Genomic DNA, 12,868 nt, shown 5'->3' on the forward strand with positions numbered 1-12,868 from the left:
TAGTACAGAACCTAGAGGTAAAGATAATGGTTCAATTGTGGTTAAAAATGGGGGGTGGAGGAGCATACAACTGCATACACTAAAAACCCCACCCACTTATATTTGCTTTGTTCGGAAGGTAACAGTGACTTTGAAGTAGAAAAATATTGATTCATGGTGTTTTAGCCAGAGGGATGTTAATACATTTTCCCCTTTTTCTTCCAGCACACTGATTTATGTCAGTACATGGACAAGCACCCTGGGGGACTGCATCCAGATAACGTGAAGGTAGGAAAAGATCTTTTTAAACCAAAGGTTAGCATTCTTCATGTGCATTTTTTGAGCCAAAGTCTAATCTATCTACAGTAACGTTTTTAAAAAATTTTTGTATGAAGAAAAGTAATATTGAAGTGAACCATAGTCATTAATTACATCACTTAGTGGTTGGAAACTATGTTTTAACATTAAATATTTTCACTGGAATATTATTACTTAGATCTCGTTCTCTTCTTTTCTTCATGGAGAAACGTTTGCCAGTAGTGAGTGAGATCCTCTAGCATCCTTTTGTGACAGTGTTTTCAGAAGAGGGGAGTCTCGGGTGGCTCTAGCTTGGGACCCACCCTGCACTGCTAACTGCTTTCAATATAAGGGATTATTATGATCTAAAACAGTCTTACGGTGAGTTCACAGGACATATTTTTCGTTTATTTGTACAAGCAGGTAAAAATGGTTCTTCCTACTGCTTGCTTTTTTTTTTTTACTAGAAATTAGATTACTATGTGTCAAAAGAACTAAGTTTTTCTAAGATTTAACCTAACAACCATCTTGGGAAATTGTCCCAAAATTTCAAGCTTAAAACAGGAGACTTTTTTGGCATATGTTAGGAAGGTAGAAGATACCAAAGTTATATCTGAAGGCTTAATCATGTGCTCACATTTTATTATTTAAATGACTACATTTCGTGATCCTGAGAACCAGTTGAGTACTATGCATATATTTGTAGTAAAATTATTTGTCTCAGTTTCTTCCCATTCATTATCTATACCACTCTTTGCAACTGATGGGGTTCAGGGCAGGCTGCCCCATGCGCCACTCTGGGGTGTAGATTATTTCCAGCTGAAGACAGTATAGGCTCAGAAGACTCAAGAAGAACACTCTACCTTTCCCCCCTAACTGCCTAAAAGAAATGTAAAATAAAGGCCTGTCCCCAGGACAGGCCCTCACCATAGAGAACTCTGGGTTTCAGTAGACTGGGAGGATCCAAGTTCTGTTTACCAAACATCTGCTTTTCCATTTCCATGTGAGTTGCCTTCCTCCCCGTTGAAGTCCGAAACCACTACCCACAGTCTGTAGCTGAAGATACTTACACAGGCAGCCTCGGCCATGGCTCAGTTACTCAGTTTCTCCTGAGTTTCTCCCATGAATACATGCTATTAAACTTTGTTTGATTTTCTCTTGCTAACCTGCCTTTTTAATTATTTGACCAGCAGTAAGAACCTTAAGGAAAAGGGAGGGAATTCTCCCACTTCCCCAACACAACATAGAATGTATTTTCTTTTGTGCTGTTCCCTTTCCTTGTAGAAGTATATATGTACATGTGGTGTTTTGTGTGCTTATTTCTTTTGCTTTATGAAAATAATATATATATTATTGTATAAGTTTTTTTTCACTTACAATATAACATGGATATCCTTTAACGTCAATATATGACTATGTAGTTCAGTCTTTCTGATAACTGCACATTATTCAATAGTGTGAATAAACCATAATTTTCAACCATTCCTTATTCATACATCTTTGAATTGTTTCCAGAATGTTGCTATTATAAATGATTCTAGAGTAAATATTAGTATAACACCTTTTAACTCCTATTTCTTTTGGATAGCTTGTTAGTGGGTTTTCTTTTTTAAGTAAGAGCATTATTTCAGTTTTAATGAATTTAACTGGAACATTTACTCACAAGGTCATAAATTAGAGGAGGACTGTTTTTCTCTACTCTCTAGGATTGACTGTAACCAGTCATTTTAATTTTTGCCATTCTGATGAATAAAAATAGGATGTCTCTGGGGCCGGCCTGGTAGCACAGCAGTTAAGTTCGCACATTCCGCTTCTTGGCGGCCCAGGGTTCACCAGTTCAGATCCCAGGTGTGGACATGGCACCACTTGGCAAAAGCCATGCTGTTGTAGGCGTCCCACATATAAAGTAGAGGAGGATGGGCACGGATGAGCTCAGGGCCAAGCTTCCTCAGCAAAAAAAAAAAAAAAGAGGAGGACTGGCAGTAGTTAGCTAAAGGCTAATCTTCCTCAAGAAAAAAAGGGATGTCTTTGACATTGGCGTTTTCTTGAGTACTAGTGACCTTGAGCATCTTTCTGCATGTTTCTTGACCATTTGTAATTCTGCTATTATAAGTTTCCTCTTCTTATATATTGTCCATTTCTCTGTTGGGTTGGGTTTTTTTAAAATAATTTACAGGTACTTTTTTATATTTGTGACGTTAATAATGAGGGTTTTTATGGTGGTCAGTTATGTTGTACAATTTTAAAATGTAGGAACCTATAGGAACTCTGACAAAACATGGTTTTGTAAATAAATAATGGAATCAATATTGTACGTATAGTATTTGTTGATTTTTTCGTATGTCTCCTTTTTTGTTGTTGTGGTTTTTTGTTTTATTTAGATTTTTAAAAAATTTTTTGACTGTTCATTTTTCTTAAAAACCTGTATCCATTGACATAGTTAGTTTTTTAGTAGTTAGATTGGGTAAGAAAGTTTAACAGATGAAGAGACTTGTTTTATTTATCTTGCCTGTATTCAGGTCCAACTTTAAACACTAGTATTATAACATGAGCATAATTCTACTCTTTTGTTGTCACATTAAAACATCTCAAATTGTCTCATTTATACATTAAATGTTCTCTTCTTAGGGCTGATTGAGTTCAAAGCTGATCGTACGGTACATCCTTATTCACTTTAACCCTGGGAATCTGTGGAGCCCAGCCAATGAGACCTTTGGCTCTGGGGAGCACAGGGGCCTGCCAGCCTCAGTGGAAATCAGCAGCTACTCTGAGCTAACTTTGACTTCCTGACTTTCAAATTCACTGACAGGATTTAGATTAAAGAGCTGGCTGAACCTTTTCAAAGAACTATGGCATCACTGGATTTTTTTTTTGGGGGGGGGGGGAAGATTAGCGCTGAGCTAACATCTGCTTCCAGTCCTCCTCTTTTTGCTGAGGAAGACTGGCCCTGAGCTAACATCCATGCCCATCTTCCTCTACTTTGTACGTGGAACGCCTACCGCAGTATGGCTTTTGCCAAGCGGTGCCATATCCGCACCCGGGATCCAAACCAGCCAACCCGAGGCCGCCGAGAAGCAGAACGTGCGAACTTAACCACTTTGCCACCGGGCTGGCCCCCATCACTGGATTTTTTTTATCCCTTTTTGGTTTTCTCACCAACCCTCCATGTGTCATCAGTTATGGGCAAGTGTTTCTGGAAAATTTTTTTGGTGAATCAAAGAAGGAAAGCTCATTTCACAAAGCATTGCCATGTTCACTGTCCTTAGGCCAGTGTCATTGATGATTTTTGTAGCATGTTTACTGTAAGTTTTGCTTCTTCCATTACGTTTCATTTTTCCTTTGTCTCCTAATGATCATAGGGAGATCGATCTCTAGGTTGCTGTTTTTCGGTAACTAGGCTGCACTCTTTGAAACTGTGTTTCAGCAGTTCTTATCCAAGTTTCACAAGCTTTTCTTTTACCCCACGGTTGTTAATCATACTTCAAATACTTAGTGTTTTCTACCTTTTCCAAGTCCAGGGTGTACTGTGGCAGTAAACAAGGTTTACTATTACAAGAATTCTAGGGTGTGGTGAGAAACTTAATGGTGAATGAGATGTGCAGTCAGCATAGAAATAATGTCCCAGAAATTAGGTGCGACACCCACAGCTAGTCTAGACATTAGTCACATAGAGCAGGAATTATTCCCAATCAGAAGTTGTTTAACATGGTCACAGATTGATGTCCTACTACATTGTTGCCTCTAAAAGAGCATGATGTGATTTACCTCTTCTTATACCTTTTTGAATAACTGAAAGGCAGAAAAACGTATTGATATATGGGTATCTCTTTCCCTGTAGGGATTGAAACCCTTGGTTCCTTAAGGATTTGCCACATGTACTGGACAGTCTCAGTTCTTGGGATATTTAAGGATACAAGAAACTTCAGTAATCATCTAAGAGGTCTTCACACTTGGCTGCACGCCAGAGTCACCTGCAAAGCTTTAAAACAAAAAAGATATAGAGATATGTCTATGTCTATATCTTTTTCCTTTTCCCTCTCTTCTCATCTGCCAGAATCAGAATCAAATTTAAAAAGTCACTTTAAGAAGGAAAAGGCGTTTGCTGAGACCCAGGACATTTGCTGAGAGCCCGGGGTGCCTCCCATGACCCACAGCATTCCTCACTCTCCCTGTGGCCCTCCGTGGCTTTATCCCCCAGCCTGGAGGACATGTATGCTTGCTAGTAATCCTGGCCTGTTGGTCTCTCACAGCCTTACAGCCTGCCTGCCTCCACTGCTCCTTCCTCTGCCAGCCAGGCAGTCATGTCCCAGAATAGGGCAGGGGCTGGGCAGATGGGAGGGGATAGGGAAGAGCGTGAGAGACAGGGCCCGGCCTGTGGTGCTTCAAAATCACAAGTCTCAGACCCATGCCTCAGGGTAGAAAATTATAAGCATCTTTTGTGGAAAACCTGATCACTCCAGAACAGATCTAAAGAATCCAGGCGAATCTACGGTGATGACCCTGATTGACAAATAAGTAACTTGGAGGAAGCAACGTCGCTTGCATTAATGAGACAGAAAAAGATAACAAAGAAAACTTCAAAAGAAATTATCCTTAATATTCTCAAAGAGGTCAAAGAAAATAGTACATCTATAAAACAAGAATGTTACTTTTAAGAAAGAGAACATAGTGAACAGAAAGCAGCTTTAGAAATTAAAAATATGACAAAATTAAAAACAACAGCAATAAAAAAGGATGGAAGATAAAGTTGAAAAAAATTTATGAGGAAATGGAACATAAAGTACAAATCCGAAAAATGTGAAAGAAAGTATCAAAAAATGAGAGATCTAGTCCAGGGGATCCAACATTTGAAAAGTTGGAGAAAATAGAGAGGAAGGGATCATTAAAGTAATAATCATTAAACTATACTTTTTCCAGATGTGAAGGATGTGAATTTCAAGATTGAGGGTTCATTAAATGTCCAGAACACTTAATGAAAATAGACCGACGATAACATTTATTATTGCAAAATTTCAGAACATTTGTTTCAAAGAAAAATCTTACAAAAAAGACACAGGTTTACCCCAAAGGGAAGAATCACAGTGGCGTTAGACTTTTCAACAGTAACACTGGGAGACAGCACTGGGACGATGAGTTGAAAATTCTGAAGTAAAATTGTTTCCAACTTAGTGTTCTATCTGAACTGTCAGTGAAGTGCGAGAGTAAAGTAATTTCTTTCAGATGTTCAAGGACTTGAACATTTTGCCTACCTTGCATCCTTTCTCAGGAGACTACTCAAGGATGTACTCTCCTAGATCTCAGGGAGTAAACCAAGGCTGAGAAGACAAACCAACCAGGTAACAGAAGCCACCACAGGACAGAGAGGAAGGAGAGACTTAGAATGATGATGAAAAGAATCCCAGGTTGACAACTACACATCAGGCTGGGAGAGGACCCAGCAGTCCTGTTGGAGCAGGTCAGAAGTCTCCAGCAGAGGTTTCCAAGAAGATGAAACTTTTAGGTAGCATACCTAATGTGTTTGAGCAGATTTACAAATAGGAGAAGAGTTTGGTGTTGAGTTAGTGATAATTACAAAGAAACTAAACAAAGGAAAACAAACCAACACACAAAAGAACTAGATCATTACTAACAAGAGGAAAAACAAATTATTGTGCAGGGAAAAAAAATGTTCATACTGAACTTAATTGCTCAGCTCTAAATAACATTTACACAATCATAATCACTTAAATTTTGAATGTTGGTATCATTCAAAAGGAAAAACAACTCTTTAAGTGATTGTGCTGTAGCCCAGCCCATTCCAGGATTAGCATCCTGGAACAGTCATCTATTTCAGCTGCCACAGTTCATGTAAAATAAGGATTAGGATCATTGAGGTTAAGAACTTGTCATAGGGCTTTTTGACTCTTTGTCCAATATTCTTTTCCCTACACTACATAATTCGTATATTAAATTCTTCTAATTCTCTTATTATTTGTGATTTTATATGCACTCGATCCCATAGGTTTATCATTTTCACATTGAAGATAATAGTTATACCTTCTCTGAGGGTATGAGAGGTTAAAAAATAGAACGCAGCTTGTTAATGCGTGTGTTTTGGCATCTGAATTACAGTGCATGGAAGCAGACAGCCCTTATTACCATGTTGGTTTCCATGGGAGGCCGTTCACCTAATTATACACTGGCTTTTCTTCACCGTTTGTCTGCTTAGAGACAATGCGCTCGTCCAGGGTTACATTTGGGATCTACACTGCGGGTGAAATTATTCTCAAAGAAGTCTGACTATAACATAGTGACAGATGTCCCACAGGTATTTCAGTTTGATGTATTAACATTTTTTTCATGTGGTGATATTTATTGTCAGTTAAATCTATAAATGCAAAATGAAGAACATATGAATAATATTTACTAACTTAACAGCTGTTCATAATGCTATGCTAGATGTTAATTAAAAAAAAACAACAGTTGAGCTAAAATAGGACCTTGTAATAGTTCTCTGTAAATTTAAGGAGATGTGAAAACCAAGTGAGATAAGCTAATATCTTTAAAAGAGCATGTTCTTTCAATAACTATGGAACTCTGTTTTTGTCTAAATAGTTCTTAGATCATTAAATGATTGGAATGTCATAAATACTAAATATTTATTATGGTGAACAGAATGAAAACAGTGATCAAATCCTTCTGTTTCTAAATTTGGCAATTATGACTTTTGTTTCATCACTATGCAGCATGACAATAGAAACATTGTAAACATTTATCTTGGATTCTAAATATGTACATATCTCTGTTTATATTTTACATTTATTGTAAAAAGTGGGATGTCATGTACCTAAGAGTTGAGGAGATTGTTCTTTAGTATGAATCAGATAGAATGTCAGGCATTACAAAGGTGATATATCCTTGAAGAATGAATTTGGATGAAAAGATCAACTGGAACAGCACAAACCTGTGATTTCTTAATGAAGGATGGGATATTCTACAGTAATTTTGTACTAATTCTCAGCAAAACATCTGTTAAAGTATTTCTTGTTGTATATTCCTTATAAGCACTGGAATAAACTCATAAAAAATACTGTCAATGTTAACTAAATTTCTAGAATCACTTTGCTGCTTTAATTGCATACGAAATATCTGTTCTCAATATGGCATTCTGAAATAAATATTCACTATTAACTAGTGGTTTGTTTCTTAGCATAATATCAATTTTAGACAAATGGGTAATTTTAACAGTTAATTACTTAGAGGGCAATTTAAAACCTGAATCAAAAGCTTGAGAACGTTAGCCTTGCTATAAATATTTACGATGAATAAACATATAGCAACCAATTGCTAGAACATGATAATTGGTGTGTAGGAAACTGGTTTGATTTTGGGGGGAGGGTAGTTCATTTCTTCTGCCTTTACAAACCATTCACTGTGAATTTTGTTGGATTTTGGCTATCATAGTTGAGTTGAATGCAGAACTTGTATTAATTCTTCATTTTATAATTCTCAGTGATTTACAGATTGATTGTTGAGTTAAAAAAAATGACCATAGCAGTCTAAATTTCACCCTTTATTCAGTTTTTCATGTGTTCTATAAAAATTGATAAGCATAAAAGCCTTAAATTTAAGGTTCATGAAAAAAATAAAGATTAATTGGTGCTGTCTCCAGCTGATATCTAGACATGTAAGGTGCTTGAATCTTATTACATGATGACATTGATCATTCACTGTTTTTTATGTAATGTACCTCCATTTCCATGTTATCTTAATGACTTTTCTAGAGGATTCCTCGCAAAAACACATTTTCCTTTTTTTTTCCCGAAACTGTTTTGGAATAATCCAAAATAACAAAGACATTCTGAATTTTCTGCCTTATTCTCTTACATGTCTGAAATCCTATTGGCATAAAGCTGTTTTATTTTTTATTTCAGTATCTATATTAATTAAAAGGCATGAGGATTATAATGGTTGAAACATTGCTATTCTCCTTTCATCATCCACAGAACAAGCAGGTGTATAACAGACAGGAGAATGTTATGCCAAATTAAGATTGTCTTATGCAGATGGCACTGAGAATTGACTCCTAAATGAGACTTGCTAATGTTCAGATAGAAAATCAGATAACACCTGATTTTCTCCGTATTCTGCACTAGAGCTCTCATTTAGCTGGTAATGATTTCCTACTATGCATTACTGTGAATATTATAGAGCTTGTCCTCATTTTACATTTTGGGAAATATGATTATTTCATGAAGCCGTTAAAGAGTGTTTTAAAAATTTGACACCTAGTCTCAGCACCTGTCCAGCTTTCTTTTGGCTTTTCATCCTATTTTTTGTTGTAATAAAATAATCTTCCATATCTAGAAAGTGAAGGATTAACAATAAAAGTAGGTGAAATTCCATGTGTCAGTTCATATCATGTTGGACATTCAGAGGGGGCTAAGTAGTGAATTTCTGGTTGAGATTTGAGGCCTGCATTCAGTCGTTTAGAATATGTCTCTGGTATCCTTAGCATCATCTGCTGATTTGCTTGTTAAGGATTTGGATCAGACAAAGGAATCAAGGCAGCTAATTAAACAGCAGACCCTTTCCTAGAGGTGCTTTAAAACCTAGAATGAAAGGAAATTATCCCAAGATTGATGAAATACAGCCAGTCATTAGAAGTATGCCATGTGATGTTTACTTTTTTTTGGTGAGGCAGATTTGCCCTGAGCTAACATCTTTGCCACTCTTCCTCTGTTTTGTATATGGGATTCCTCCACAGCATGGCTGATGAGTGGAGTAGGTCGGTGCTGGGATCCAAACCCTCAAACCTGGGCTGCCAAAGCGGAACGTGCGGAACTTTACTCAGCCATGGGCCAGCCCCTGCCATGTGGTATTTTAATTGTAAGATGGAATTATTCAGTTTAGGGAGTACCCAATGGGAATAGGGAAAACACCTTCCTGGGTTTCAAGCTTTGAGTCATTCACCTTGCCTCTGTCCTGTTTAAGACGGATCCTGCACTCCACCTGTCTGTTTGCATGTTTTTCAAGACAAACGTGAGGACCTAGGAGGGAAATAAGCCTGAGTGGAGTATGCACACACCACCAGGGATTTTTTGGATTGTCTCTTGGACAGGTACAGCCTTTATGAAACAAGCCAGTACATCTCCTAGATGTTTTCTCATTAATATATCAATTCCTATTACTTGAGACCACTCTGAGAGGATATAGAAAGAGGTTTGTTGATCATATGTATCCAAATTCAAAGTCATTACTGCATTCCATTTGAAATTTATTTTTCTCTTTGGTACAGCCTGCAGACGCGAGCTTTGTCTAAGACTCTTAGACTCAAGATTCATCATTTTTGTCAGTTTTACAGTCTGCATCTCTCTCTTTTAAAAAGTTACATTAGCCTTATCAATTGATATTAAGACAATTCATGTTGATTTAGTGTCTAAGATGTTACTTTAGGCAGTAAAACTATTTTAAACTGTAATTTTTCATTGTGTGTAAAACAGAATGGCCCTGTAGTTGGGGGAGAGTAGCATACATTCACAAATGAAGTTGCATAAAAATTTGTATTTGATGCTCTTTCTTTTTAGTTCCAAAAAGTGCATATCAGTAAGGTCGGTTGTATAATTCTGAACTATATTCACAAACAGAAACTTGACAATACAGGTCTTAAGAAGATTTTATTAACACTTGGGTAACTGTTAAAGTCGGTAGCTTAAATTTGATCATCTTGTTTCTACTCACGTAGGGAATATTTCTAATACTAATTTTAGGCTACTGACCACCATTATTAAAGCAAAGATTCTCATCTTTGGCCATCCCCATTTTCTTCAATATACATACAAATCCTAATAACTTGGAAACCTACTTACTAAATTAGAGCTTCTTTCAAGGAACTTGGCAAAACAAAGATCAGTCTTACAATCCCCATTTGACTCCTTTTAAGTATCCCAGCTCTGGTTCCCATGGCTGCAATCTGCCTGCTCAGTGGGGGCTATTCCATGCCTGGAACAACACCTTGCTTGATAGCCACCATTGCATCGAGGCAGGAAGAGAGCGCAGAATGGGAGGCCAGCTTAGCTGGTCTGCTCAAGGCTCACAGAAAGTGTGCAAGCTCTTTCCCCCAAGAGTTTGCCCAAGTACCTGAAATTCTTAGTTTTTGAATTATTCCTCTCCAAAAAGTTATCAGCTTTGGGAATAGGATATTAATGTTTACGTAGCTTAGCGAATGTAAATTAAATTATTACGTTATCTACAAGTGATGAAACATGTTACATATCTCAGGATCTTAAGAGAGTGGAACAAAGAAGCAGAAAGTTGAATGGAAGAACTCAGAAAGGGCAAAAAGTGGCAAGAGAAACAGTCCCTGCTACTTAGATTTTCCAGGAGCTGGACACATCTGTAGTACACGACAAAAAAGGACACATCTGTGACCTGATGCCCTGGCATGAATAGATGTGTCTTACACCATCCCAGTAGCACATTTAATACTGTCAAGTATGTCCAAAGTGACACACAAATTATACCATAATGTTGATTATCTAGATTTTTATTTCTGTCTCCCTTATGTCTCTGTATAACCTTCTACGTATTCTTTCTTAAAAATTCAACACATAGAATTGCAGTGAAGCTTTGTAAAGTAGAAACTATTGGAGTGTGTACTGTGTACATTGTATTACAAATTAGGATTTGATATTTGGATTAGGTATTTACAAATTTGAAACTCAGCTAAATGGAATGAATCATAACGAATCATTCTGTGGCTTTTAAAAATTGAAGAAGACCTAAAATTATAATAAAACCATTATTGATGCATTTTACAAAATATTTTCACATTCATTAGATATTTTGGGTACTCAAAGTTTCTAATTATTTTTCATTTCTAGAAAGTTTGATGTATGGGTAATTTAATGTTTGTGCACCCTGTGGATTTTTAAATGATACGGTGTTAAACATGGGGCATATTATTTGAAGTATTTATGACCCATGTACAGTTTTGGTTTATTTGCCAGTGTCACATTTTCTAGCCTTGGGTTCAGACGATGTGTAGCTACTCTAACCAAATAGTACACGTACTTTTTTAATAGCAGTACTCTTAATTGTGGGTGTCAGAGCAGGACAGAAATGTATTCAAGTATCAGTACTACCTCTTACTTGCTACGTGTCCCTTTAGCCAATTCACTTAATTTCTCTGAGCCTGTATTTCTTTATCTGTGAAATAGGGATAATAATATCTGCCTGTCAGAGGTGTTGGGGGGATTAAACTATCTACTGACTATAAAACACTTAGCACAAAGTCTAGCATAGTGAACACTTAGTAAATGGCAGTTATTAGAGTTGCTTGATTTGTAGAGTCCCTTCTATTTCTGTTATTCATAAAATTATGAAATGAAAAGTTTTACAACATGAATGAATATTAAAGGTATCTAAGACAATCAGTCATGTTCACGATGAGAAACCCAAGATACAGAGATGTTAAGCTTGGTCCCCAAATGACAGAAAAGTAGCTTAGCTAACTGTCTTTATAAGAACTGGTGGTATACCCATAAGGCATAGGGCCCATTGCTAATCTGGACATTCCTTAAAGGAAGTTGACCCATGCCTTGACAATCCGCAAGATGTTCACCGTGCTTAATCTCATGTTAAGTGGAACTGCATATATTAAATAATGCAGGTATTTCAGACTCTTTGTGGAACCTAATGATTATAAACATTGAGACAGAGAGCATCTGACCACACATCTTTAGACTTGAAGGGGGTGGGGAATATAAAATTTGTTGCTCATTGCAAATTCCAATAATTCTTTTGAGTAATAAATACAATATATTGAGTCCAATTATGTGTGCCAAACTTACTCTAAATGTTTTGATAAAAAGCTTTATCTTGATAATTTTTATCGATTTTAAAGTCTAAAGAGTTTCAGAAGGGAATAGAAAAAGTATTAAAGGATATTCGTAAGAAGTGTATGCCATAGCAGTGACAATATGAGCAGCTTCTTGCTGGGGATGGCAAGACAAATGGGCTATAGATAGATCTGCTGCTGGCAAAGTGTCACTGTTCATTGTATCAATTTTATTGCAGAAAGTGAACATATTCAAACTAAAATATAAATCTTCAGTGATTATACTGAAGAATTTGGAGGAATATCCTTTTGTAAAGTTGAATAGACTATCCTGAGGTGACAAAGTATTCTTGGGAAGACCTTATGACTACCGTAGAAAGATAGGAAGAGAATTTCAAATATGTTAATTTATCAACTTCAGTACATAAAGCTGTCTTCTGCCATGTTATTTATTTCTAAGAGAATTTTAGATAGTGAAAACAGAAATTTGAGAATCATATGCGCATTACATAATATGCTAATTGAGACTTTTACAAACTTGGGTTCACTTACTAAAAGTGCTGATTATATTGGATGTATGGTTGTATTCACCCATGCATTTATTAAGCCCCACTTCATTTAAGGTAATGAAGTATAATGGAAAGTTCATGAGCGCTGTGTGATGGTTGGATGACCTTGAGTAAATTTCTTGTGCTTTTGGAGCCTTAGTTTTCTCCTTTGTTTAAAAGAACAGGAAAAATACCAGATTATAGATGGAAAGGATTAAATGATATA

General features: G+C 36.6%; 1 protein-coding gene across 1 annotated transcript in view; it reads left to right on the plus strand.

Moving 5' to 3' along the window:
- CDK14 (cyclin dependent kinase 14) overlaps positions 1-12,868 on the plus strand; it is a 550,173-nt gene that overhangs the window by 268,754 nt on the left and 268,551 nt on the right. Inside the window, exon 7 of the mRNA XM_046669616.1 lies at positions 205-267. Coding sequence (XP_046525572.1) covers positions 205-267 — 63 coding nt within the window. The remainder of the gene's footprint in view (positions 1-204; positions 268-12,868) is intronic.

This window comes from Equus quagga, chromosome 8, assembly GCF_021613505.1.
Source record: "Equus quagga isolate Etosha38 chromosome 8, UCLA_HA_Equagga_1.0, whole genome shotgun sequence".
NCBI classification, from domain to species: Eukaryota; Metazoa; Chordata; class Mammalia; order Perissodactyla; family Equidae; genus Equus; species Equus quagga.